The 25,355-nt window shown below is 65.3% G+C and overlaps 4 protein-coding genes across 4 annotated transcripts in view; 3 read left to right on the plus strand and 1 right to left on the minus strand.

The window, feature by feature from the left end:
• Positions 1 to 7,154, plus strand: part of CHLRE_03g148050v5 (uncharacterized protein) — a 9,325-nt gene extending 2,171 nt beyond the window's left edge. The window contains exons 8-23 of the mRNA XM_043060475.1: positions 90 to 184; positions 380 to 471; positions 627 to 750; positions 935 to 1,504; positions 1,671 to 2,942; positions 3,166 to 3,299; positions 3,490 to 3,595; positions 3,782 to 3,846; positions 3,990 to 4,444; positions 4,645 to 4,787; positions 5,084 to 5,424; positions 5,637 to 5,717; positions 5,846 to 5,936; positions 6,053 to 6,253; positions 6,410 to 6,493; positions 6,677 to 7,154. Coding sequence (XP_042925604.1) covers positions 90 to 184; positions 380 to 471; positions 627 to 750; positions 935 to 1,504; positions 1,671 to 2,942; positions 3,166 to 3,299; positions 3,490 to 3,595; positions 3,782 to 3,846; positions 3,990 to 4,444; positions 4,645 to 4,787; positions 5,084 to 5,424; positions 5,637 to 5,717; positions 5,846 to 5,936; positions 6,053 to 6,253; positions 6,410 to 6,493; positions 6,677 to 7,060 — 4,238 coding nt within the window. The 3' untranslated portion in view covers positions 7,061 to 7,154. The remainder of the gene's footprint in view (positions 1 to 89; positions 185 to 379; positions 472 to 626; positions 751 to 934; positions 1,505 to 1,670; positions 2,943 to 3,165; positions 3,300 to 3,489; positions 3,596 to 3,781; positions 3,847 to 3,989; positions 4,445 to 4,644; positions 4,788 to 5,083; positions 5,425 to 5,636; positions 5,718 to 5,845; positions 5,937 to 6,052; positions 6,254 to 6,409; positions 6,494 to 6,676) is intronic.
• Positions 7,155 to 7,229: 75 nt separating this feature from the next.
• On the plus strand, positions 7,230 to 10,278 carry CHLRE_03g148100v5 (uncharacterized protein). Its single transcript, XM_043060476.1, has 9 exons — positions 7,230 to 7,336; positions 7,403 to 7,581; positions 7,813 to 7,927; positions 8,147 to 8,203; positions 8,308 to 8,342; positions 8,661 to 8,717; positions 8,982 to 9,156; positions 9,475 to 9,596; positions 9,871 to 10,278. The coding sequence occupies exons 1-9, from the start codon at positions 7,267 to 7,269 to the stop codon at positions 9,934 to 9,936; spliced, it is 876 nt and encodes a 291-aa protein (XP_042925605.1). The 5' UTR covers positions 7,230 to 7,266; the 3' UTR covers positions 9,937 to 10,278.
• A 25-nt stretch (positions 10,279 to 10,303) lies between these two features.
• CHLRE_03g148150v5 (uncharacterized protein) lies at positions 10,304 to 19,219 on the minus strand. Its single transcript, XM_043060477.1, has 14 exons — positions 17,512 to 19,219; positions 17,045 to 17,246; positions 16,538 to 16,628; positions 16,264 to 16,297; positions 15,861 to 15,946; positions 15,542 to 15,618; positions 15,050 to 15,159; positions 14,613 to 14,702; positions 14,011 to 14,159; positions 12,735 to 13,722; positions 12,123 to 12,253; positions 11,689 to 11,802; positions 11,469 to 11,522; positions 10,304 to 11,305 (listed from the first exon to the last, which is right to left on the minus strand). Exons 1-14 carry the CDS (start codon positions 18,875 to 18,877, stop codon positions 11,243 to 11,245), a joined length of 3,555 nt encoding a protein of 1,184 aa, XP_042925606.1. The 5' UTR covers positions 18,878 to 19,219; the 3' UTR covers positions 10,304 to 11,242.
• Positions 19,220 to 19,359: 140 nt separating this feature from the next.
• On the plus strand, positions 19,360 to 25,148 carry CHLRE_03g148201v5 (uncharacterized protein). Its single transcript, XM_001695642.3, has 13 exons — positions 19,360 to 20,249; positions 20,378 to 20,856; positions 21,001 to 22,068; positions 22,262 to 22,352; positions 22,522 to 22,560; positions 22,682 to 22,734; positions 22,864 to 23,395; positions 23,549 to 23,698; positions 23,813 to 23,880; positions 24,144 to 24,244; positions 24,407 to 24,504; positions 24,641 to 24,707; positions 24,872 to 25,148. The coding sequence occupies exons 1-13, from the start codon at positions 19,653 to 19,655 to the stop codon at positions 25,042 to 25,044; spliced, it is 3,516 nt and encodes a 1,171-aa protein (XP_001695694.2). The 5' UTR covers positions 19,360 to 19,652; the 3' UTR covers positions 25,045 to 25,148.
• Positions 25,149 to 25,355: the final 207 nt, after the last annotated feature.

A 25,355-nucleotide genomic window follows, 5' to 3' on the forward strand; every position in this document is an offset into this window, starting at 1 on the left:
GAGGGGAGGGGAGGGGAGGGGAGGGGAGTACCGCAGCTCAGCGCAGTCACAGTGTGTGTGTGTGTGTTGCCGGACGTGCACTGCTGCAGGCCCGCTTCTGTGGCACCTGTGTCGCGGCCTGGACCCCACGCCGGTGCGCCCCAGCGGCCCGCCCCGGTCCATCACCGTGGAGGACAGCTTCAAGGTGGGGGCGCGGCGGGAGGCGTGGTGGGGAAGTGGGTGGGAGGTGTGAAAGCGAGGGCAGAGCATTGGGGCACAGCTTCTGGGTGGCTGCGTGGGTGCGGTGGGGCATACAGACTATGCAAGGCAAGACTTGAGAACTTTGGTAAGGGCCCCCCGGGGGTGTGTTTATCTTCTGTGTCTCCGGCTCCATGTACAGAGCTGCTCCTCCTGGTCGGGTGCTTCGGCGGTGCTGCGGGTGTTGGCGCCGGACCTGCTGCAGCGGCTGCACGAGGAGTACGCCGAGAACAGGTGGGCGCGCACGTGTGGCCGGCAAAAGCATCACGACTGCATCAGTGGTTAGGTTGTTCAGGGTATGAATTTCGTGTGTGGACACTCAGCAGTGCATCTAAGCGGGTGATGGTCTGGACTGAGCCGATACGCACGTGCGGTTGTGTCCGCTGCAGGCGGCGGCCCGACACGCTGACGCTCAAGTGGCGGCACGCGGGCAGCGGCTGGCAGCGCAGCTCGGCCTCGGTACCGCTGCCGCTGCCGCCCGGGGCCCTGGCGGCGCCGCCGGGGCCCGCGCAGGTTTGTACCGCGGCGACTTGCGTGTATGGAGGAGCTGCAGCGGCCTTGGTTATGCATTCGCGCTCACGGTGCTGCTCTGCCAGGGACTTATGCGTTTTACTTCCGCCTAGCTTTTCCGCCACACGCACATGCGCGCATGCACACAAACACACAAGCACACATACACACACACGTGTGCGTGCAGGTGGAGGCATTGATCCGGGCAGCCACGCAGCTGCTGCAGCGGCAGCTCCGCGACCAGCCCTTCAACCTGTCGCTCATAAACCTGGGCGCAACCAACTTCAAGCAGGAGGGCAACGGAGGCGGAGGTGGCGGTGCCGGGGGCGGAGGCGGCGCGGCAGCAGGCGGCGGTGGCACAATTCGGGACTTGTTTGGGCGCCTGGCGGGCGGGGCGGCGACGGCAGCGGCAGCCCCGCCTGCTGCAGGCGGCACACGCGGGTCTTCGCCTGGCAAGGTGGCGGAGGAGGATTGTGTGCACCACCGTGAGGGCGTAGACATGGACGTGGAGGAGGATGAAGGGGAGGTGCTCTACCACAGCGATGGCAGCGAGGACACGCCGTACGGGGGGTCAGCAGCAGCTGCACGCCCACATGGGACAGCGGACGTTGCCTCTGGCGCTCGCGCGGGCCCTGCCGGGTCGGCTGCCGCACATGCGGAGGCGGTGGCCGCCACGGGCCTAACTCCGGAGGCCGCGCGGAGGGCTGCGGCACAGTCGGCTGCCATGCGACGCGACTACCAAGCAGGCTTGCCTCAGGTGCGTGGAGTCCATGCGTACTGTGCATTCCCCGTCCATGTCACTCATGACCCGTTTGACCAAGCTATCACAAGTGGGCGTCCTCTGGGTTGGTAGCTGCTGCGCTGGTTTCGTCTCCTTGTGATGTGGTTAACGACGCTCCGCGCGTGTTCGCCCGCCTCAGCAGGTTGTGTTTAGCAAGAGCCGAGAGCGGGCGCTGCGCGAGGCGGCTGCGCACGGGTCAGCGCTCACCCACGTGCACGCCCCCAGCCCCCAACAGCAAGCACGGCGGCCGCGGCCACAGCCGCAGCTTCCACCCACTCGACCTGTGGAAACAGCACAGCAGCAGCGGCACGAATCGGAGGACACGGGTGGCAGGGCGGCAAAGCGGCTCCGGCTCACAGAAACAGACGAGCGAGCACCAACGCCAGCGGGCAGCAGCCTTCCCGGTGCAGCGCCTACCCAGCCTCCTCAGCTGGTACCAGTGCCGCTGCCCGCCGCGCCGCCGCAGCCGTCTACACTGGGTCCACCGGTACCGCCTCCCCCAGGCCTGCCGGCGCCGTCATTGCCGCCGGCAGGGTTGCTGGATGAGGCTGTGGTGGGGTACCGAGTCGTGGAGATCTACGGAGCTGGCGGCGCCAGTGGCGGTGGCGGCGGCGCCAGCGGGGACAGGGGCGGGAGCATGCGGGGCGGAAGCGCAAGCAGCGGGCGTGGTGGAGAGGTTGGCAGCATGGCCGCACCTTCAGCAGTCGGTGTTGACGATGGCGGCAATATCCACGGCGGCCTGCAGGGTCTAGACGGTTACGGCGACGGTTCCGGCGGGGGTGGCGCAGAAGAGGCTTGGCGACATGGGGGCTCGCTGTCCTCTGCCTCCAGCTTCTCCTCCTCCGACTGGGGCGACGAAGCCGACAGCAGCAGCGACGGCGGCGGCATTGCCAGCCTGCCCTGCGCCTGGGGTGCGCTGCAGGCTGACGCCGACGGCAGGGGCGGGGGCGACGGCGGGAGAGGCGGCGGTCGAGAAGGGGGCATGGAGGCAGCGGTGAACGGGCAGGCACAGGCTGGAGTCCAGGGGCATGCAGGAGGGCAGGCGGCGGAATGCGACATCACGGATGAGGAGGAGGAGGCAGCAGGCGCTAGGACTAGGGCCATTGGTGGCTGCAGCAGCGGGACGTTGCCGCCTGCACGTCTGGCACATGAGCTTGCACAGCCACCGCAAACCGCTCTGCAGGCGGCGGCAACAGCAGCGGGCGTGCCGCTGCGCATGTCGGCTTCCGGCCCTGACCCGCCCACCAGCCCGCACACCGAAGACGGCTCGGCCAGCCCACCACCACCACCGCCTCCGCACCACCAACACCACAGTCACCGCAGCCATGAGCTCCACAAGAGCAGCGTCTCTCCCCAGCTGCGGCCGAAGCCGGGCGCTGTGGTCGCGGGGCGTCCGCGCGTGATCCTGCACGTGGTGGGTGATGCTGATGCTACTGGCCTGGGGAGCGGGTGCGCGGCTGGGCGTGGAGTCCTGCCCGTTGCTGCTTGTCCTGCCCGTTTTCCGGAAGCCATCTTCCGACACCTCAACTCCATCCACACCCTACCCGCGCCCCGCACCACCCCTCGCGCACCCCTTCTCTGTACCAGTCTTTGCATCATCCCCGCACCACCCCCGCCCCCGCCCCCGCCCCCCGCAGGACGTGGACTGCTTCTACTGCCAGGTGGAGCGCCTGGACGACCCGCGCCTGGCGGGGCAGCCGCTGGCGGTGACGCAGTTCAACAGCGGCGGCTTCGTGGCGGTCAGCTACGAGGCGCGCGCGGCGGGCATACGGTGCGGCACCACTGGGCGCTGTGGGATTATGAGCTGTAGGGGCGGTGCATGGCGTGGTTGATGTTCCGGTCCGCTCTGCAAGATGTGGGGAGGCAATCTTGATGACACTAAACGAGTGGTGGCTGCCTGATCTGCCGCTGACGCGGCACCGCTTTGCCCTGGCGGTCTTGGCCGTCGCTGCTGGCCGCAGATGTGGCGACGGTGTGGGTGCGGGCGGCCGCGCCTCCATCCCCTTCCTCAAGGCCATGGGCGCGGTCAGCGTGGCGGAGGCACAGCGGCGCTGCCCCGGCCTGGTGGTGAGCGACGCAACTGACAACTGGGTAGCTGCTCGGCGGGTGGAATGGGAGTTGTGCGGCGGGAGAGGGGGTATGTAAATCCCAGCCCAAACTGAACCGGGGGTTTGGGGCGGGGCGGCCTGCGTAACCAGCGGTCGCACATGCATGGCGACCTGTGAGGCCTCCCTCCTGTCCACACATGTGCAGATCCGGCCCATGCGCACGGACCGCTACCGGCGCGTGTCAGAGCAGATCCACGGCATTCTGCGCAGGTGGGGGACATGCAGAAGCGCGAGGTGCGCCCGGGCAGCCGCGCCTGTGCACAACCCCCGTTGACGTCACCCGCGCGCGCGTCCTTGTACGCACGCACACCATGCAACGTACAGAACCACCACATCCCGCACGGTACATGCAGGTTCGCGCCAGACGGGCAGGTGGAGAAGTCCAGCTATGACGACTTCTACCTCGACGTAACAGCCGCCTGCTACCCCTCTGCCGCTGGAGCAGCCGCCGGCAGCCCTGGCGGCAGCGGCAGCAGCCCTGGCCGAGGTGGCGAAGGCGGAGGCGGGGGCCGTGCCGGCCCGGCGGTGGCAGCTGGCGCTGCAGAGGCGGCGGCGCGTGCCTGGGACGACGCGGGTGTGGCAGAGGCCGATGGCGACGTGGGCGGGTCGTGGGGATGCGGGGAACATGCCGGCGCGGGCTCCATGGCAGACGATGATGAGGGTGGGCTGGCGGGTCGGCTGCATGGCGAGGCGCCGCCGCCGCCGCCACCCAGGGTGCATGTGGCGGGCGGCGGGCAGTGGCAGGATCTGGAGCCGCCGCTGCGGGCGGGGGTGGATGTGGCGATGCAGCTGCGGGCGGCGCTCAAAGGTGAGGTCGGGGGTCTGCTGGTAAGGGCTGCTATCAGGGCCGCTAGAATGGCCTCTGGTTCTCAAGGGCCGGGCGCCATCCGCTATGTTCGGGGCCTGGACGTGTCCATCAACGTACGCTGCGGATTGCACGATAGCAGGCTAACCGCTTCAGTTGCCCTCGCTTGTCATGTGGTTGGCGGTTGGGTGTATGTCCTGCAGACGCTCTGGGCTTTACGGTGTCAGTGGGTGTGGCGCCCACCAAGCTGGCGGCGCGGCTGGCCGGCCCCGCCAACAAGCCGGACGCAGTGACGGCGGTGCCGCTGGCCGCGCTGCGGGCCTTCATGGCGGACGTGCGCATCCAGGTGCGTCCGCGAGGGCGGGTGGGGTCGGCGGCGGCGGTGTCGTGGTGGGAGTGATGGAGAAGGAGGAGATGCCGAGTGCACCGCATGACCCGGCATACAGATATGCCTAGGTTGCGAAAGGCGCCCACCTGCCAGTTCATGTCAGGTCCTCCGACACACACACGAACACACACACACACACGCGTGTTTCTGCATCGCATACACTGTCTTTGCGCATTGTTTTCCTTGTGCTCTTTGACACACACACCACACACACACATATACACACACCTCCACACGCTGCTGCATGCACGCAGCGGGTGCCCACGCTGGCTGGCAAGGCCGGCGCCGCGGTGGTGTCGGAGCTGGGAGTAGAGACGGTGGGGCAGCTGGCGGCCCTGGGGCTCAGCCGCCGGGACCTGGTGGCTCGCTTCGGGCCGCAGACCGGAGGCCTGCTGGCCAGCCTGCCGGCAGGAGGCGCGGACGCGGGCGGGGCGTCAGGTGGCGCTGCAGGATGTGGAGGAGGTGGTGGTGGTGGTGGTGGTGGAGGGTGCGGCAGCGGGCGCGGTGCGACAGGCGGCGTGGTGCGGGAGCGTGGGCCGCAGAAGAGCATCCTGGTGGAGCGCAGCTTCCCGCCCGACACCACCACCGGTCGCAGGTGGGCTGGTGGTGGCTGGTTCGCACGGATGGCTGGAGACTGCGTGCGCCGCATGGCAGGGCGGTCACATTGCTGCTTGATGGTTAGTGTTGAGCGCTGGGTAAGCGGATTGCGATGCGCCGGAAAGAGGGGTGGCTTCGTGCACGCGACCAGGCTATTCTCCCCAATCCCAACGCACATACTATTTCGTGTGTGCGCTCGTCCCGCCGCAGGTTTGCGGGCATCAAGGAGGCGCTGCTCCCGCTGGTGGGGACTCTGTGGGGCCGCGTGGTGGGCGACGCACTGCAGCACAGGTGGGCGGGAGGCGCAGGCCGCGGGGAGGCGGAGGCAGAGGCGTGCCTGGTCACACAGCGGGCTGCACAGGGTCCTGTCCAGATCTGCAGTCCTGCACGTGAGGCCCGCGTGCCGCCGGCGCACACAGGCGCGCCCCCGTGAAGCTGCTGCTGACGTACCGGGAGGGGTACGGCACGCCGCGGACCAAGTCCGCCGACATGCCCCCCCAGGCGCTGCAGGTGCGTGGCTGCTGGGGCTGACTAATGGTGCTGAACGAGTGACATAAACGAGTGACCGCACAATGCAACTTTTAACTTGGGCGCATTTATTGATGATGCCATTGCCTGTACGCCAGGCGCTCCGCTCAGTGACGGCGGCGGCATCAGGTGCACCAGACACGGCGGCAGCGGCAGTGGGCTCAGAAGCCGGAGCAGCAGCGGCAACGGCGGGCACAGCGGGTGGCGGTGGTGGCGGCGGGCTGTCGGCGCAGGAGGTGGAGGCGGCGGCCACAGGCAACTGGATGGAACCGGGCGCAGTGTCCGCACACACGTACCAGGTGTGGCCAGTGTGTGAAAGGCGCTTGATGCAGGGGTCTGGGTGGTGCGTGGCATCATGCCGTGGGGCAGCGGGCACCTTTCGCGTCTGTACTCATTGCGGCAGAAATAGCAGGAGCAAGTTTACGCCTGTCCCGCTCTCACCGCGGTACCTGCAGGGCTGCCGGGCGCTGCTGGAGGGCGCCACATCGCTGTACCGCGCGGCAGCCGGGGCGTCGGGGCGCCAGGCCGGCGAGATGCAGGTGCGTGTGCTGCGCGCGTGGGAGGGGGCGTACACGCATGCGCACACGAAGCCCACATTAGCTGCTCCACGCCGCGACAATGCACACTGTTGCCTAGGCTTGCGCAGCCTTATGAACACCATCTAGCTTCACCCCCATCCCCCGCTTCACCTTCCCTTCCCCGCCCCCATTGTGCATCGTTAGCTCACGCGGCTGGCTGTGTCGGTGTCATACAACAGCTCTGGCAGCGCCACCGAGCTGGAGGCGGGGCAGCGACCCATCAGCGCCTTCACCTCCTCAGCGGTGGCGGCGGCTGGAGGTAGCAAAGCCGCCCAAAAGCCGCCGCCACCACAGCAGCAGCAGCAGCAGCAGCCTGGGCATCAGGGATTGCAGCGGCCAGCCGTTCCAGCACAGCAGAGAGTGCAGCGGATAGCTAGCGGGGCGCCATCGTGTGACGGTGGCGCCAATGCCGTGGGGGAAGCAGGCAATGAGCGGTTTGGCTGGCAGGATGGCGCGGACGAGGACTTGAGGGACGGGCATGAGGGGGACGGTTTGAACGGGGACGCGGACTTCGCGTTCGTAGACTGATGTGCACAAGCTCTCAAGCTTAGTTTCGTGGCCTCATCATGCGGGACACGTTGCGGGGAGGGTGGCGACCGTCACGGTGTAACTTGGGCTCGTGCCTCCGTGTGCCTGGTGGATCCAGCCAGCCCATTATCGGCACATGTAATTCGTATATGACGGCAAAGTATCAGAACTTGACATGACAACACATTAACATATTTAAGACAAGAATGTCCACACTCAAACAGCGTAAAACGGCAGCTGCCGAGGGCGCTGCAACACCTGCGCCACACGCTCCAGGTAGGAAATTTCAATTAACTGTTTTATATTATGCAACCAAGTAGTATTTGTTTGCCTCGGCCGCAGATCAGCCCGTAGAGAAGGATGCGGCCCCTGCGAAGAAGGAGCAGGCGCAGAAGGCTGCAGGCGCACAGAAAACATGGCTGCAATTCCTTGGGGAGCACCCTGAAATTTGCTTGACCCTCGTCTGCACTTTACTTTGTGCGGTCACGCTGTGGTACCTGTCGCGGGACGACGGCAAGCCGGTAAGCTGCATTCTGGCGGATATTGACATGTTATTTTGCAGCGTAAACCATAGTAGTGGTGAAGGGTCGCGACCGGTCGTGCAGGGGTCGGGCTCCGCTTGTGCACCGGGCAAACGGGGCACGGCTACGGTGGCAGTGCTTTCCCGGACTTTCTCTTCCCGCCACCCCTTTCTCTCTCACACGCCTTCTTGCGCCAATCCTCATACACACCCAACAATGTTCCTCCTACAGCGCCTGTTTGACCCGGAGGCGCTGAAGCTGTATGATGGCAAGAAGAACGCGCCCATGTACCTGGCCATCCTGGGTTCGGTGTTTGATGTGACCAAGGGGAGGAAGAAGTACGATGGTGGGTGCGGCGTGCATGCCCGCGGGCAGTAGCTGCAGGGCTAGGGCTGCGCAACCTCTTGCTGTGATTGCAGGTGGTGCAGTCATGACCGCACGGGAATGCATGACGTGTGGAATCCCAATGCACGGGCAACACTTGCCGTCGCCATGCTTGATGAACACAGCCTTCCCTCTGAACTCGCTGCCCGCGGTCTAACATGTCTTGACACCCCGCATGCAGGCGAGAAGGGCTACGGCTTCTTCATTGGCAAAGACGCCACGCGGGCTTTCATCACCGGTAAGGTAATTGGTGACCACGACGTCTGTTGTGGGTGGTGGCAGGGTGCAAGGCGGCCATTTGAAACTGAAGGCGCCCGCTCTCCATGACCCGTTGACGCGCAGGTGACTTCAAGAACGATCTAAATGACCAGATTAAGGTGCGATCGCCTGCGTCCTGCATGTCACGACAGCACGCGCATGTCACCGCCAGCCAAGCCCCAGGGCCCTTCACCTTCATGCACCACCGTGTATAAGCGCACCACCCTAGGCCTCGCCATCCCGCCTGGTGCTGGCTGATGAGCCCAGGGCCGCGCCCCGCGCTGTCCCCTCACGCTCTCATGTGGTCCAGTCTGCCCTCGCCCTGGCCCTGGCCCTTACCTCAACCGCACGCCATTCTGCGCAACTTCTTGCTACACACATACACACACACACATACACACACGCACACACACACACGCACACACACACACAAACAGGACTTCACACCGGAGCAGTATCGCTCGCTGGTGGAGTGGCGCAACTTCTACCACAAGGTGAGGCAGCGACTCAGCGGGATGTGGGGCGGGTGTGAGTGTCATACGTAACGGGGCCTAGAATGAGTTAGGACTGTTCACTTGGCAAAAGACGTGTGTACGGGTTGGCAGGCACAGTACACCTGGTGTAAAGCATGCGTCCAGGGGCACCGCGGCGCGTGCTCTGGCTTGCTGTGTGCGTCTCCCGCTCCCGACCGCCCATGCACATGCAAACGCACATGCACATGCACGTGCAACCGGACATGCATGTGCCCATGCACACAGGAGTATATCTTCAAGGGGTACGTGGTGGGGGCCTTTTACAACCAGGACGGCAAGCCCAACCGCATCCTGCGGCGGGCGGAGGAGCAGGCGGTGAAGGCGAAGAGTGAGGAGGAGGCCATGGCCGAGATTGAGCGGCAGTGGCCTGCCTGCAACGTGCGCTGGTCGGAGGCGGAAGGTGCGGTTGCTGGTCGGAGAGAGCACAAGAGAAGAAAGCACGCAGGACAGTGTACGCTTCATGTGTGTCATGAGCGCGTGACGTGCTGGGCAAAATACCTCTAGGCAACATTGCCCGCCGTCGCTTGAACGTCCCGTAATGGATTCCCCCTCCCTAGCCCCATGCCGGCACTCTCCGCCGTCAATTGTCAGCTCACCGTTCATCCCGTTCGCTCACGCCACGCGCCGCCCACGCCGCCCACCTGCCCTCCTCAACCCGCCTCGACCCGCCTCGCCTGGACGCTTGTGCCTGCGGCCCCTCCTCCTCACCTGGCTGCAGGCGGCACGGTGTGGTGTGACGGCGGCGCCTACCCGCGCAAGCTGTTCGGGCAGCTGCCGGGCGGCAAGCCCACCACCCGCTGCGCCTGCTTCAAGGAGCTGGGCTGGAGCGACCTGCGCCAGGTGGGAGCGGTGGGGCGGGGCGGGGCGGGGCGGGGCGTCCCGAGTGGGGAGGTGCAGCGCAAGCGCGCCGTGAAGGGTGTAGGGAGGGGGAGGGGGTTACGTTCATGATTAGTTAAGGAAGTGGTAGACGGTAGACCATCTTGGGGAACATCCAGGGGGAGGGGAAATGGTCCGGAGGGGCAGGGCAAGCAAGCGGGCACTCCGGGCTGTATCCTAAGGGTATTGCAATCTGGGGGAAATGCTGCAACGCTCTGTGCCCTCATTGCCACGCCAGGTCTACCCCGGCTGCGCGCCGGATGCGACCACATGCAAGGTCGAGCAGGAGAAGACCAAGGCGTGAGCGGCCGTGGGCATGGGTGATGGGTGCAACCGGCCCGTGTGTACAGTAGTTGGCGCGGGGACACGTCCCGGATTCAGCGGCTTTATGGTTCTAAACGGTGAAGGGCAAGGGCAGTACCAAATCGAACTGAGCCTTGCCATGTGGGAGTCAGAGACGGCCGGGGCGCAGGTGTGGATGGCTGGTGGCGTGAGAGGAGTGAGTGCTGGTCAGCAAGTGGGGACGTGATTTCCTGGAGGAGCGTATGAGAGAGCGCATGTGGGTTATGGAGGACGCGAGACTGAAAGTGGGTAATGAGGATCGGATCCCGCTTATCTTGCTGTGTATGTGTAAACATGGAGACTGTGGACGCACATGCCATCAACCCCTTGCGTATTTACTCGCCCAATTTACCTGCGGTGGTCACCGCGCGCGTTCACGTGCGTAGTTGCTCTAACAACTTCGATAACAACTCGGCCGCATCGGCGCGTATGGCTTATAGGGTTGTCTGGACAGTTGGCCCGTCAAGATCACGTAACGTGACAGCGGTACTCCCGGACCAGCAGTCCAGCAAGACCACAGCCTGCGACGCGTAGGCGTGTACGCGTGAACTCCTGAAGTCCTGACAAGGACAATTGGCCCATGCCCAGGACCCAACTCCCAAGCCTCGTCTTCATCGCTACATGCCGTACCTTTCTCACCTCAACATACGCTCTCACACCGAGCAACCCGAATCCTGCCCAGCACAAGCATACCCCACGCAACCGTGAAAATTCAGTACGTGTGCGGCGTGCGGTGTGCTGTCCTGGGTGGAATTCTACAGTCTTGCATATCGCAAGCAGCTCGATCCCCGCTGCTTTTGTCTGGCATTGCAAAATGAATACGTTTGTGTCTCTGTGAGCTACCCTGCCACACTTGGTGCTACCAATTACTGTAGAACCCGCAATGAAGGCAAGACCCCGGCGCCACCAAGCTTGCGCCGCCGAGGCCCTCGCATGAACGCTCTAGACTCTGCCACCAATGCCCGCATGACCACAAACACGAGACTATTTCCATTAACACCATGTGCGTACAAACACCATGTGCATACAACGAAAGGTTTCGCGTTTTCATGCCCCTGGCGCACGAAAGCGCGTAATGTACAAACACGGCGGTCCCCTCCGCTCACAAGCCATGGCTGCAAAACACTCGCTGCGCCCCGCGCGTCGGACGGAGGCCCCCGTGTGGGTCTCCCGCGCCACCCCCCTTGCGCCCACCAAGCCTGTTATTGCCCCTTTGACCCTCCCCTCATGCTGCCACCAGCGCGCCTCTCGCTGTGACGCTCCAGCTGCTACCAACGCGCCCGCCGCCGCTGCGCCTCCACCACCACCTTGGAGATTGTCCAGCCGTTGGCCTGCAGATGATATGGGGCGCTTGTAAAGGTTTGCGCATCAGCATGGAAGCTTCATTGGATTGAATTGTACACCTGCTAGTGGGGAGCAGCGCGGAGCATCTGCGGCTGGCGGTATTGCCCTCAAGGCTCTCTGCCATGCACACACGCGCAGCCACCCCCCCACCTCCAGTGCAGCCATGAAGATGGTGGTGAGCCGCTCAGCCGCCTTGAGCGACTCCTGCACAGGGGAGGGCGACACACCCGAGTGCGGGGACAAGGGCACGTTGGGCGAAGAGCCGTGTGTGTGGGGGGGGGCCTCTCAGACCCTCACTTCCCTAACTGCCGCATTACTGCCGCTTTTCTCCGCTCGCCCCCACCCGCCCAGCCACACAGCCCACGCCCACCTGCAGCTCTAGCCGCAGCTCCGCGGTCTGCTCGTCCGCGCACGGCAGCGGCGTATCCCGGCCGGCGGTGGCGGCTCGCATGCGCCGCCGCAGGATGCAGGCCTGCAGGTAGGCCTGCGGGGGTGGGGGCGAGCGGGCACGTCAGGGGCGGAAGGTGCGTCAGGGTTAGGAAGAGCTGCCGGTGCAAGGAGTTGGGCCAGGCGAAGCGCGTAGTGCAAGCCGCATTCCGCGTCCAGCGCCCCACACCCGGCCCCATTCCCACTCCCTAATCTTCTGGCATCTGATCCCGACCCCAACCGCAACAGCAACCCCGAACCCCATCACACACACAGACACACGCGCATACACGCGCATACACACACACACACGCACACACACACAGCCACACACACACACACACACAGCCACACACACACACACGCACGCAGCGCCACCTGCACGATGTCGCGGGGGTCTGCCTTGTCGTGCAGCACCACGTGCAGCCTGTCGGGCTGGGTGCGCGGCAGCACCATGAAGTGCGCGTACTTGTAGGTGGTCAGCAGCATCACCAGCAGGTTGGCGTTGCCTAGGGGGGAGGCAGGGAGGGAAGGAGGGAGAGGGAAGGAGGGAGGGAGGGAGGGACGGAGGGAGGAAGGGGGGAGGGAGGAAGGGAGAGAGGGAGGAAGGGGGGTTGTAAATACCAGCCCAAACTAAAAGGAGTGGGAGGCAGGGAGGGTCTATAGGGATATCGCAGTGCGGAGAGAAAAGTCCGGGAGTGGCGAGGGCTGCAGGCTGGCGTATGGGCGCGTTGTAAGGGGCGCAGTGCGGCAGACCTCATGCGGCACTCGGTGCCATCCGCCCACAGCCCCACATGCCCCTAAACCCAAACCGCCCAAGCCTCCGCCCAAAGCCCCCGACCCCACAGCCCCACCCGGGCCCCGGTGCGAACCCCCGCCCAGCCCCCCTCGGTAACAACGCACCTGCTATACTACTGTTCCTGGCTACGCCTTCACCTCTTGACAGCCATGAATGTGCCCCCCGCTCCATTCCCCCCCCTCCCCACCCACCATCCACGACATGCTCCAGGCGGCTGCCCACATGGATGGGCGGCTTGAGGCGGGTGGCGGTGCGCGACAGCGCCGGCAGCGGCGGGTCCGCCGCACACAGCTCCAACGGCGTGGGCACACGCGGGTCCAGGCTGTCATCATACAACGCGTCATAACCCTGAGGCGTGGACATGCTCCCAGCATTGCCCCCCACGAAGCAACGGTCTCCGCCCGCCGCCCCCGCGCCGGCACCTGCGGTGCCGGCGCCGCCGTCCTTGCTTGCAGCGCCTGCGGCGCCGAGGCCAGCGCCGGCGCCGGCCCCTCCAGGCAAGCCTGTTGCTGACGGCCCGCCACCGCCACCGGCAGCACCGCTCGCACCGCCGGCTCCGCCACCACCACCACCACCGCCGCCGCCGCCGGCTGACGCGCCGAGTGCCGTGCCGCCCGCGTACTCACTGCCGTAGTCGGGATAGCTGGGGTAGCTGTCCCTGCTACTGTTGCTACCGCTACCGCTACCGCTACCGCTACTGCTACGGCCGCCACTGCTACTGCCGCTGCTGGCGTGGATGCTACTGCCGGCGTGGCTGGAGTCGGGGTCGTAAGGGGCCCTGTACGCCATGCCCTCGGCGAAGTCGGACGCAATGCCGCCGCGCCGCCGCAGCCGCCGGTGCTTGTGGTAGTGCGGTTCATCCTCGTCGTCGTCCAGTTCCTCATCCTCGTAACCCAGACGGGCGGCGGAGCTAGCGCCGGAGCCGGCGGCTGCGCCACCGCTGCCGACACCCCGACCGCCGAGCCCCGCGCCTGCGGCGCCGCTGCTGCCGCTGCTGCCGCTGCCGCGCAACACGCCCAGGGTCTTGCTCTCGGTGCCACTGCTGCTGCCGCTGCTGCTACTGCCGACGCCGCCAGCCGCTACCGACGCGGCTGCAGCCGAGGCGGGGCTGATGCTGGTGAGGAAGGCGTCAGTGAGCATCTGAAGCCGTGTGGCGTTCAGTGTGGCCAGAGGGATCACCTGCGGGCGTGATGACACGTGCGCCGCCCCGGGGCCCAGTCCGCTCACCGCAGTCCCGTCATGTACACCGGCACTTGCTACCGCAGCTCTGCGCGCTTCCGCGGGCTGCTGTTGCACGCGTTCCAACACGGTTGCGGCCCGTGCCCACAACCTGCCAAGATCGACACCCTACCTTCCAACCCAGCCATACATCCCTGCCCCTTACCACCCTATCCCCTGCCCTCCCTCAACCCCTAAATTACACACACACACACACACGTGCACACACACACACACACACACACACACCTGCACGGCCAGGTACGCGCTGCTGAGTGTGGCGGCGGACAGCCCCACGTAGCAGGCCGCGGCGGCCGCGCCCGACTGCCCCACCGCCGCGCACATGGCGGCGCCGGCGGCGGTGCCCACCAGGGAGGCGAAGATGTACTGCGAGGTGCCTGTGGGGGGATGTGGGAGGGGTGGGATGGTTCTGTGCCCGAGCCCAATGAAATAGGGTTGGGGGGCGTGGGGGTGGCATATGTCCATGGTCAAGCTGGTAAAGTTGCAGCCAGGTGGGAGGTGAGGGCGTGCGGGTTGCCGGGTGTGCACTGGGGTGGGTTGCATGCATTCCAGTTGAGATAACGGCGTTGATGGACAGGCGGTGAGTGGGCGTGTGAGGCGCGGGCGTGTGTCCCTGTGGCATGCGAGTATGCGGTGTGCCCGGCAGCTGGTGCCCTTGCCCTCATCGCTCAGCGCCGCTCCCTTCGCTTTGTCGCTGCCGCCACCGTCCGCCACCCCCCCCCCCCTCTTCCTCTCTCTCCTGCCACCAGCACCACCTTTGAGGACTCCCTTCGGCCCACCCCAGGGACGGCTGCCCCCCCCCCTTCCCGGCCCCCGCCCGCGGCCCGCACCCTTGGCGGTGACGTCCGCGATGTTGTTGTCGCGCGCGAAACTGAGGTGGAACACGGAGCGAGTGCTGCCGGCAGCCATCCAGGCCAGGCCTGTGCGACAGGCAGGCACAACACAACACAACACCACAACACAACAAGGAGTCAAGGGCTCGTCGGCAGCCACACAAGCTCTTCTGCAGCAGCAGCATTCCTTATCTCCTCCCCCCCTCTCCTGCTCGCTCTATTGCATTGGATTCGGTTTGGTTTGGGCTGGTATCTACACCCCCCCCCTTTCCACATGGCCCCGTGCCCCCATCTCAAGGCCTCCAACACGTTGGTCCCACGGCCATCAATGCATGTGCGGAGAGCAGGCAGGCGCCTCTCGAGAGCGCACGACCCGGTCTCGACTACCATATCCTGAGCTCGGTATTGACACTACCACGCCCCCTCCGCCCCACCTTTGAGCATGTTTGCCAGCGAGCCCATGAGCAGGAAGTGGCCCGGCACCAGCACCGTCAGCATCTCCAGCGCCGCAGCAGCCTGGAGTAGCACCGCAGACAGGAAGAACCTGCCGCCACAAGCGACAGGGGGGTCAGGGGGTCAGGGGGGTCAGGGGGTCAGGGGGTCAGGGGGTCAGGGGGTCAGGGGGTCAGGGGGTCAGGGGGTCAGGGGGTCAGGGGGCCTGGGGGTCAGGGGGTCAGGGGGTCAGGGGGGCGGGCGGGCGGGGAGGCGGGCGCGTTGGTTTAGGATGCAACACATGCCCGTTTCAATGGCGTTGCTTCCCGCCCGGCGCAGTGCGATGAAAGGCAGTGCGGGGACGGTGGCGGTTTACCGCCAGCCGGGCCCGCAGCCCACCGTGCTGCTCTCGGCCCCCGGCCCCCGGCCCCCGGCCCCCGGCCCCCGGCCCCCGGCCCCCGGCCCCCGCACCCCCCCCCCCGCACCCCACCCACCAGGTCTTGGAGTGCACGTCGAAGTTGTGCGCAATGGTCTTGCCGAACACCAGCGTGCCCAGCTGCCCCATGCCGTCCTGCAGGCAAGAGGCCAGGTGGGGGTGTAAAACTTGGTACAGAGAAAGTGCAGCGAAGTAGACAGCAAGTGTGGGGGTGCGCGCATCGAGGGGGGGCGGGTTTTGATGAAGTGTCACAAGCTAGCGCATAGCTGCCTCATAGCTTCAGCAGCTCCCCGCTGTCGCCGCTGCTGCACCGCTGCCGCAACCGATCCCGCATGTGCCACCGCCGCCGCTGCCCCGCTCCTCCTCCCCCTCCCCACCTTGAGCACCCAGTTGAGCGCCCCGGCGGTGGGTATGGCTCCCGCGCCCAGCCCCACCGCGTACAGCATGAAGGTGGAGGCCAGCACTGCGGGGGGAGGGGGGCGGGGCGGGAGGCAGGGAGAAAGGCGGGAGAGGGGGCAATGAACATGGCCGGAGGTGGGACCAAGGTGAGCGGGGCAGCGTGGAAAGAAGCGTGTGACTTGTTGAAATGGAAATTCCAGCGGAGCCGTACAGTTCGCAAGGCATGCTGGGATTTGGGCTGGCGGTCACCCCCGTCTGTGGCTGGCGGGCACCCCTGCTGCGGCTGTGGTCTGTGGTCTGTGGTCTGTGGTCACGGCGCTGCTAGCGCTCAATGCGGTGCAGCGGCGGTCGGTGGCGGCCCCCGGGCGGCGCGGCGCTCACCCGAGTTGGCGGTCACCGCGATGTTGTTGAGGCCCTGCAGCGTAGGAGGTAGGCGGCGCAGGGCACAGTGCAGCACGTGGTGTGGTGGGAGGTGGGCGCTGTGGTGGGTCGGAGGCCCTTGCAAACTGCGACCAGCTCCACAGTTCCCGTGCACCATGCCCTCCCCATGAAAGCAACGGTGAATACAATCAACACACACACTCTCTTTCCTCTTGTGCTTTTCTAACACACATACCGTGCACACACATGCACACACACACACGTGCACACGCACCTGCCAGGCCATGAAATTTATGTAGTTGTCACCGGTGGTGGCCGGGTAGCCGGACGGGAGGAAGGTGGACGTCACCACGTGCCGCAGCTGCCTGCGGGAGCGCGCGGGTGTGCGCGTGTACGTACGTGTTCGTGTGTGTGTTAGGATAGCACAAGGAGTAAGGTGTGTGTGTGTCTGCAAGCGTGCCTGCGGTCAGTCATGTACGGCGCATGTGGCGCTGCACACAATGTGAATGGCGATGTGGACGAGCGCGGGTTTCGACGTCGTTGCAGGCACTGTCAACCACAGGCACCGTCAACCACAGGCACCGCCAAGCCTGCGGCGCTCCGGCCGGCCTGTGTCGCGCGCCCAACGCAAGCTGCATACCAAGGCCTCCGCCTGGCCCCGCCTGGCCCCGTCCGTCTCGGAGCCTGCAGTGCCCCAAGTGCCCCCAGTCCGCCCTAGTCCGCCCCAGTGCCCCCGGTGCCCCCAGCGCCCGAGCCTGGCACCCGGCCCTAGCCCTCCCACCTGGATATGAAGGTGGCGAACGACACGTCATCCTTGACGGTTGTGGGCGGCGGCCCCACGCCGCCGTCGGGCTGCGGCGGCCCCAGGCCGCAGGCGGGCCTCACCGTGCCCACCCCGCCCGTGAAGGAGCCCGGCCCGAACGACAGCTCGTCGGCTGCGTGGCACCGCACCATCCGCAGGTGGTAGTCGCGGGCGGTGGCGCCTGTGCAGGTGTGTGGTTGTGCGTGGGTGTGGTGAGCGGGGTGGAGCTGGCAGCGATGCGCCGGACTTCCAATGAGTCTCCCACACCACCCACTTCCCACTTCTACCTCCGTCTCCAGTCCCAAGCAGCGCGCACACACACACACAAAAGCACACACACACACACACACACACACACACACACAAAAGCACACACGCGCGCGCGCATACACACACATACCACCCCCACCCCATCCCCCCACACCACACGCCCCATCCCGCCTCACCTGCGACCAGCAGGTGTACGGCGTGGCTGCCGTCGTGCTGCACGACACGGCCCGCGAATGAGAAGTCCTTGGGCTCATTGTACAAAGAGCTGTGGCCGCTGCCGGCGGTGCTGGTGCTGGTGTGTATGTGCGGCTGGGGGTGCGGCTGCGGCTGGGGTTGCGCATGGGGGTGGGTGGCGGCGGCTGGCCCCGCCTGCTGCGCAGTGCCTCCTGGGTGGTGCGCCGTGCTCGGGCTGGCGGCGGTGCTGGCGGCGGTACCGGCGGCGGTGCTGGCCGCGGCTCTGGCGGCTGGGGGCCGTGACGACCGCGCCGGCGTGTTGATTTCGCTCCCGCCAGTCATACTGCCAGCGGTGCAAGCAACAGTGCCGGCGGTGCTGGCGGCGGCACCCGGTGTCGGGGCAGTAGCAGCGGGCGGCGGCTGCAGCGGCGGCTGCTGCTCCCACTTGGGCGGCGTCCAGTTGGCGCTGTAGGTGCTGCTGTTGCTGCTGGGAGGCGTGCTGTCGTAGTCGCGGATGGAGTAGTCAATGTCGTAGCTGTTGCTGTACTTTGGCATGCGCGGCGGCTGTACGGCAGATTGTACGGCAGCGGCGCCACCGCTGGCTGTAGCAGCCGCCGACGCCGTCGGGTACGTCGCCTGCAGCGGGCTGCTTGCTACTGCCGCAGAAACACTCGGCGATGCTGACACCACCGCTGCTCCGTCTCCACCTCCGCCGCCAGCGCCTGAGATACTGCCGGCATCGGTGCTACTGCCGATGCCGATGCCGATGTTCCCGGTTGTGCTGGACGGGTTGCGGCGCGGCTTGGGTTTTGCCGGCCCCGTGGTCCACACGGGGAGCATGGAGGGCCCCGGCGGCAAGCTATCCGCATCGCTGCTGTCGCGCGATGGCGGGGGCCGCACCCGGCCGCTGGTGCGCTGCCGCAGCTGCTGGTGCTGCTGTTGTTGTTGCTCGGCCGCTGTGGCAGATGAAGATGCCGAGCTGTCTGCCGCGCCACGGCCAGGCAGGTAGTCCAAATCCGCTGGGAAGTTTAGCGCTTGTCGTGGAGGCGACGCGGCTGCTGAAGGATCTGCAGGAGTTACTTGCTGCGCAGATGTTGCATCTACTGCAGCGTTAAATGAGACGTCTGGCTGCTTATGGGCGGCGGCAGGCACCGCCTGCGGATCCGCTGAAGCTCCTGCGCTGCGGTGGCGTGCGAAGAGGCCGCTCCGCCCCCAGACGCCCCACAACCCGCAAGCGGCACTTGTGTTAGAGCCTCCCAGCACCGAGCCGGAGGCAGCCAGCGCGTCCTCGGATGCGCTACGTGGTCCATTCCGCACAAGAGCTACCGCAAGCAGACTGTGCGCCCTTTGCGAGCAAAGAGCCCGCATGGCACCCCAGCCCGGAGCCCCCGGAGCACGCTTGCGTTAGCCGTTCGCTTGAATATGAAGATTTAGGTGTTTTTCTATTAGACTGAGATGTAAACCCCTGAAAATCGAGGGAAAATGGGCAGCACGTAAACGTCCCAGCTCTGCGTCAGCACTGTTTGTGCCGACAATACAGCGCTTGCAAGCTACATGTATGCTCCTGACTTGAAGTGAGCAGCAAATAAGTACCGGTGCAAGTTCTTTGGCCAGCCAACGGAACGGCGCGAGGGCTCTTTTGGTTGCGCCGAAAGCAGTGGCAAGCACAAGTCAAGTAGCAAAGCTTTATGGAAGGCACCATGTATTAAGGACTTAGCAAGCCAGATGAGCTAAATAATTTGCCATGCGGAAACTGCGCGTGCAAGTGCACCTCGCACGGAGCCGAGCATGCATGCGCGTGCGTCCTTGCACTCTACTCCTACTATAAATTAAATTACAATAAAATTTGAGCCATGCAAGCATGGCAGCAGCGCTCGCAGCGCCCCCGACGCAGCAGCAGCAGCAGCACGCACCCTGCGTTCGCTGCAGCTGCATGTGGCCGAAAATGTTTCGCCAAAGCCGAAGTGGCGCCCAGGAGCCGCGGCAGGCTGACCCACGGGCCATTCCGGCCAAGGCTGGCTTTTCGAGTGTGGGCTTGGGTCGAGCTGCACGGCGGAGCGCTACGTTCTGTGGGAGCGCAAAAGCTGCGCAAGACGCTGCAAAACATGACGCGTGCGACTAGCAGTTAAGCTTGCACGCCGTAATGCGGCCACGGTTACTCCTTGCGCTGCTCGGTCTCACCAGCGCATATGCTACTGCTGCGAGTGCCAGTCACGCTTCACGAGCTCCCTCCGTGTCAGTGCTGAGCAGACGAGATGATGAGGTTGGCAGAAGTGGCGGGAGTGCTAGCGCCAGCTCTACTGCTGGCTCCAGCCTCACAGGCCTGCCGACCCCGCGAGGGAAGCCTCAGGGTGCTGCCCACGACCCAGCTGTGGGCATGTCATCAGATTCACAGCCGCCGCCAGCACTTGAAGACTATGAAGATGACAGCGGGGACAAGCCGGACGCGGGGCCAGAGCAGCTGCAGCAGCAGCAGCAGCAGGAGGAGGAGCTGTTGGGCGGCCAGCCCCTGGCAAGCAGGCGCGGCAGCGGGGGCGACGGAGGGGACGGCAGAAGCACCGCTGGCAGCAGCAGTAGTAGCAGTGGCGCTGGCAGTAGCGGAGGCAGCCGGGCGGCGTCAGCACTCTTGCGCGGCCCCTGGCACGGGGTCAGCCTCGGAAACGTGCCGTTTTTTCCGCTGCGGACGGCGGCGTTGGGGCGGCTGAACCACAGCGAGGCGGAGCTGCGGGAAATCATCAAGGTGCGGTGCGGGGGGTGGGGGGCGGGAGGAGCGCAGCAGGCTGAGTGTCGTGGGTGCCCACGTATGGCCAGCGCCATGTAAAGACGCCTCCAGCAGGTCTTGCATGTCCTTCCCTTCCTTGTGCCCAGGTAGCTGTTCGCGACCTGGCTGCTGCGGGCGGCAACCTGCTACGTGTGTGGTTCCACATCGACGGCTCCATGAGCCCACCCGCCTGGGCACTGCAGCAGTCGCAAGGGAAGCGGCAGCAGCAGGAGCAGGGGCAGGGGCAGGGGCTGCCGCAGCAGTCGCAGCAGCAGGGACAAGAGCCGCAGCAGGAGCTCGAGCGGCCGTCAGCAGCAGCAGGGGCTGCAGGTCTGCGGAGTGTGGATCCCAAGTGCTCAAACGCGGAGGCGGACAGCAGCTGCTGTTGCAGCAGCTATGGCTGCGGCAGCAGCGATGACGGCAGCAATGGAGGCTGCGGCGCCGCCAGGCGTACCAGTAGTGGGGCCGTGTGCGGCTGCGGCGCGGGCGCAGTGGCTGACCTGAAGTGGCTGCTGCGGCTGTGCCACCGGTCGGGCGTCAGGGTGCTGCTGGTGCTGTGGTCGCACGACATACTGGCGGTGCGAAGGTGGGCCGTGGGCGGGCGGGGCAGGAGCGCGCGAGCACAGGTGCAAGAACGTGCAGGTGTGTATGGCCAAGCCGCAACGCCGCTGTTGGCTGACACCTTCTCCGCGCTTCCTTGCGGCCATGCATGGCTGCATTCGTGCTGCAGGGACCACCCGCCGCCCAGCCGCGACCGCGCACTGCACATGCTCACGACGGCGGCCGGCACCGCGGCCTACACGCGCAACTGCCTGACGCCGCTGGTGCAGCACCTGGCGACAACCGCCATCGGGGATGAAGACGACATTAATGGAAAGGGCAGGGAGCCATCAGGGACAGCAACAGTAGCAGAGGAAGGCGCCGGGAGCTGCTGCTGCTCCCCATGCTGTGGCTCTGGCGGCGGCGGCGGCAGTAGCGGCAGCGGGCCGGGGACAGAGCCGGCCGCGGAGCAGCCAGCGGACACGTTGTCGGCCCCAGCTACTGCCTTCCCGGCGCTTCACGATGTAGATGCTGGCGCTGGCGCCAGCAACACCAGTAGTCGCGGCGGCGGCTGGGGGCCGGGGCTGCTGAGTCTGGTCAGCAATGGGACCGAATCGCTGGGAGTAGTTGCTGCTCCTGGCGTGGGTAGTTCTCAACGCGGCGGCGTCGGGCGGCGCAAGAGCAGCAGCCTGCGTCACCTGCTTACGGAGTCAGCTGGAATTGCGGTTGGGAAGGGAAGCGACAACAGCAGCAGCAACGGCCGCACTACTCACGCAGCCGCCACGATTGCGGCGGTGGCTGAGGGGCAGGAGGAGGGGTACCAGGGCAGCAGCAGTCGGGGCAACTCATCAGACGGACACGAGACCGCGCAGGGCATTAGGCGAGCCAGCAGCGTTTCACTCACCCGCCACAGCCCGCCTGCCACAGCCACAGCCACAGCTCCTCCCACCTCAAGCCTCCGTCCTGAGTTTCCCTTCCCTTCCAGCCACCATCGCGACCAGCCGCCACTCGCGGCGCTGCCGCTGCTGTCAGCATCGAACCTACGGCAAGGAGATGGCAGCTCAAGCAGCAGCGTTGCTGGACATTCCAGCAGCAGGAGCGGCAGCAGAAGCACGACCAGTAGTATCCATACTGGTGGTGGTGGCGGTGGCGATGGCGGCGGCGCGGCGCCCACCTATTCGTCAGTTCTGTTGGGCTATGAGCTGCTGAACGAGCCGGAGGGCATGAGCTGGGACCTGCGCCTCTACCACAACTACATGTGCGTGCGTGCGTGCGTGCGTGCGTGCGTATGCGCGTGCAGCTTTCGGAGTTGGAAGTGTCAAGCTCAGCAGTCAACCCGCTAGCGGCTGCCGTACACATGCGCAGAGACAGGTGCAACTGCATCACATGCACGGTCATGCACTTTGGCTTCCCTTCTGCTCCTTCCTTCCCTGGTGGCCTTCGGAACTCAGGTACGACATGGCGTGGGGGCAGTACCAACTTGAGGACCCGGACTGGTACGGGCGGCAGGTGGCGCGGCGGGGTGACTACCGAACACTGCAGGTGGGTGTTTGGGTGTGTATGTAGAATTTGGTTACTGCGCGTGCATGCGTTGTTTTTATGCGCGTTAGGGAGCACAAGAGCATGAGGGGCAGTGGCGAGCTCACCTATGTATGTATGAGACACCGTGATGACTCGTGATCCCCCCCGTGTGCGGTACGTACGTGTGTAGGCGCTCAAAGCCTTCGGCGGCTCATCCATGTTTGTCAAGGTGCGGCCGAACAGCGCGTGCTCAAGTCCAGCTGATTATGTGGGGGTTCTTTGACGTGACCTGAACACCAGGAGGCACTCTGTTGACCAGACATGGTCGTGTGTTTGGCATGTAAGCACAGGGGCGCGATGACTTGCGTGACTACACCGGCTGGCACTTTGTGGGCGGCAACAGGTAACGGGCGGTGGTGCTGACCATGCTGCCACAACTGGGTTTGGTGGAAATCGGCGCCGCTGCCGCACAGCGGAGATACAGGTTACTGCACACATGCTGAAGTTTTGAGCTTGCTACCCATCCCCACAGACCGCTGGTGGTACTTGGCAACAGAGGCAGCAGCCTGGCCACGCCAGCGGCTTCCTGCATCTCCCGCGGTTCCCTGTTCGACATGGGCGGCGGCGGAGCTGTCGCCAGTAGTGGGGACGGTAGCAGCTCCTGCACATCCCGGCAGCAACAAGGGGGGCAGCAGACAGCCGACAGTACATTTTATGCACTTGAGCAGGCGGCGGATGCAGCGGCAGCAGCCAGTCCTCGGCCCTGGTATCTGAATGCCAGCAGCAGCGTAAAGAGCGGCAGTAGCGGCACTAGTGGCAGTGGCAGTAGCCCAGGCGGCAGCCGTCTGGCAGCAGACTGGGAGGCAGCGGCCGCACAAGTGGCGTCATGCGGTCGCGTGTCCCAACCCGGCGATGACACGAACCGTGGGCAGCAACCAACCGCCCCGCCGCAACCCCCCGCTTCCCCCCCTTCCCCCGACCCGCCGCGGCTGTGGTTGAACCGGCTCATGTACTTGGACGTCATTGGGCACCACAACTCCGAGCTGCCCTATCTGCTGCCGCTGGTGGGTCGTAAGAATGTTTGGGTTGAGTCATGCGGGCATTGTCCGAAAGGAACTGGGTGTTTGTAGCCTTTGTTACGGCACAGCACTGAGATGAGTGGGGCCAGGGTACCCACGCACACACACACGCACGCACGCACGCACGCACTCGCGCAGGTCACCAGCTGCAGGCTGCGCACGGTGGATGTGAGTGTGCAGCGGCTGCAGCGGTTCGTGTCGCGACTGGCGGCGGCGGTGCACGCAGCCGACCCCCGCGCGCTGGTGACAGTGGGCTCCCACAGCCCGCCCTACTGCTCCGACGCACAGGTGGGCGTGGCGCGGGAACAAGGTGTTATGGATGCTGGCATTGCTCTGCTGCATTAGTGCCGGCATGTCCCTGCCGTTGGTTTCGACCGCATAATTACGCACCCACGCTTGCAGTGGCTGGTAGGCAACATCAGCGAGTTCGAGACGCGGCCCCGGAACCTGTTCTCTGACGCAGAGCTCAGGTGAGGTCTGCCATTATTAGCTTTACAAAGCACGACATTACCTAGAGTCGGAGACCCAGCAGATTGCACAATAGATATCCTATACGGCAACACCCTGTGACCCTGTGGGCGTAGAGGCAGCAAGTCAAACACGCGTGTGGACAGCTTGCGCCCATTGGATGGCGTACACCCCGATCATTTGTCCACGCCCCACGCACGCTTACCTCCCTTCGCCCCTTCCTTCCCTCCTGTCCTGCGAACGCTCTACATGCCTGGGGCGGCAGACGGGCTTTTGTGCTGCGCAATGGCAGCCTGGGCCGCGGCTGGGACGCCGCCGGCGGCGGCACCCTAGACTTCTACGCGCCACACGGCTACCCCTACTGGGGTGGGTGCAATGCCTTAGCATTCCCTCTTACCGTATGTGGGATGTTCGCTGTTTCCCGTGCATGCTTGCAGAAGCCTGCCCAGGCACGGCTTTGGTACACAGCTTGCCCGTGGTATGAGCGTGTGCGTCCGCCGCCCGTCCCCTCCGATGCACACGCCGCAGGCCACGACTCCATCACCCGCCTCATCTCGCCCTTCCACGTGCCAGCCCAGCAATACCAGCTGGACAAGCCCGCACTGGTGGGGGAGTTCTGGGACCAGGTGAGGGTCGCATGAGGGACACAAACGATTTGCCAAAGGTTGCCAAGAGCCGGCTGTACAGTCACGCGTGTGCACCACGGCTGTGCAGCCACCGCGCAAAGGCTGTTCTCGTTGTGCTACCTGCTATCCTGATCAGGTTTCTGACAGCGAGAGTCTCACAGCTAAGCACTGGAAGGACCTGTGGCGCAAGAACGGATACATGGGTGAGCCGTGGGCCGGGGCTCACGACCGTCCGCCGCAGCGTGCTCTGTGTTGAGTTTAGCCACGCACCGGGGCTCACGTGGAGAGGCCGCGCGTGATGGACTGCGTCTAACAGGGCTGGAGACTCAACGCGTGTTGTTTACGGCCACGCTGTCCGCAACCGCAGGTGGCTTGGGCTGGGCGATGCTGCAATTGGTGGAGGACCCTGTGGATACGGGGCAGGCCGCGAACGCGGCCGGCACAGGCCGGACGCTGGCGGCAGCACGAAGGATCGTGGACCACGAAAAACGTGCTGTGTTTCTTAAGTTCTTACAAGAGATGCGCGCTAACGGCATGTAAGGCATACTTTGCTTGTGCGGTGGCTTTTGGCAAGTGTGAAAGGAAGGGCTTCCTGAGAACCCAGGCATAGACCGTGGACAAGGACCGTGTAATGATTCTTTAGGCGCAGGTACTGCGCAACATGCGTGTCCGCTGTGAGAAGCGCGGCACTTCAACACAGACCACAGGCAGTGGGCGTCAAGTCTTAAATAAGGAGGCAGCGGCGGCCAAGCTAGCCAAGCAGAAGGAGGCGGTGGCGGCCAAGAAGGCGGCAGTGGCGGCCAAGAAGGCGGAGGTGGCTCAAAATTACGCGGGAGCCTTGGGGGTTAGTG

Source organism: Chlamydomonas reinhardtii, chromosome 3, assembly GCF_000002595.2.
Source record: "Chlamydomonas reinhardtii strain CC-503 cw92 mt+ chromosome 3, whole genome shotgun sequence".
Taxonomy (NCBI): domain Eukaryota; kingdom Viridiplantae; phylum Chlorophyta; class Chlorophyceae; order Chlamydomonadales; family Chlamydomonadaceae; genus Chlamydomonas; species Chlamydomonas reinhardtii.

What these genes read in the sequence shown, in the direction of transcription:
- CHLRE_03g148201v5 (XM_001695642.3), top strand. Translation starts at nt 19,653, where the DNA reads ATGCGGCCACGGTTACTCCTTGCGCTGCTCGGTCTCACCAGCGCATAT. An exon ending in CGCCTCTACCACAACTACAT is followed by an intron (nt 22,069 to 22,261) that starts GTGCGTGCGTGC and finishes TTCGGAACTCAG; the next exon opens with GTACGACATGGCGTGGGGGC. An exon ending in GCGCAAGAACGGATACATGG is followed by an intron (nt 24,708 to 24,871) that starts GTGAGCCGTGGG and finishes CCGCAACCGCAG; the next exon opens with GTGGCTTGGGCTGGGCGATG.
- CHLRE_03g148100v5 (XM_043060476.1), top strand. Translation starts at nt 7,267, where the DNA reads ATGTCCACACTCAAACAGCGTAAAACGGCAGCTGCCGAGGGCGCTGCA. An exon ending in ACCTGCGCCACACGCTCCAG is followed by an intron (nt 7,337 to 7,402) that starts GTAGGAAATTTC and finishes CCTCGGCCGCAG; the next exon opens with ATCAGCCCGTAGAGAAGGAT. An exon ending in GCGCTGGTCGGAGGCGGAAG is followed by an intron (nt 9,157 to 9,474) that starts GTGCGGTTGCTG and finishes ACCTGGCTGCAG; the next exon opens with GCGGCACGGTGTGGTGTGAC.
- CHLRE_03g148150v5 (XM_043060477.1), bottom strand. Translation starts at nt 18,877, where the DNA reads ATGCGGGCTCTTTGCTCGCAAAGGGCGCACAGTCTGCTTGCGGTAGCT. An exon ending in GACGTGCACTCCAAGACCTG is followed by an intron (nt 15,160 to 15,541) that starts GTGGGTGGGGTG and finishes TTGTGGCGGCAG; the next exon opens with GTTCTTCCTGTCTGCGGTGC. An exon ending in AGCTGCGGCTAGAGCTGCAG is followed by an intron (nt 11,523 to 11,688) that starts GTGGGCGTGGGC and finishes TCCCCTGTGCAG; the next exon opens with GAGTCGCTCAAGGCGGCTGA.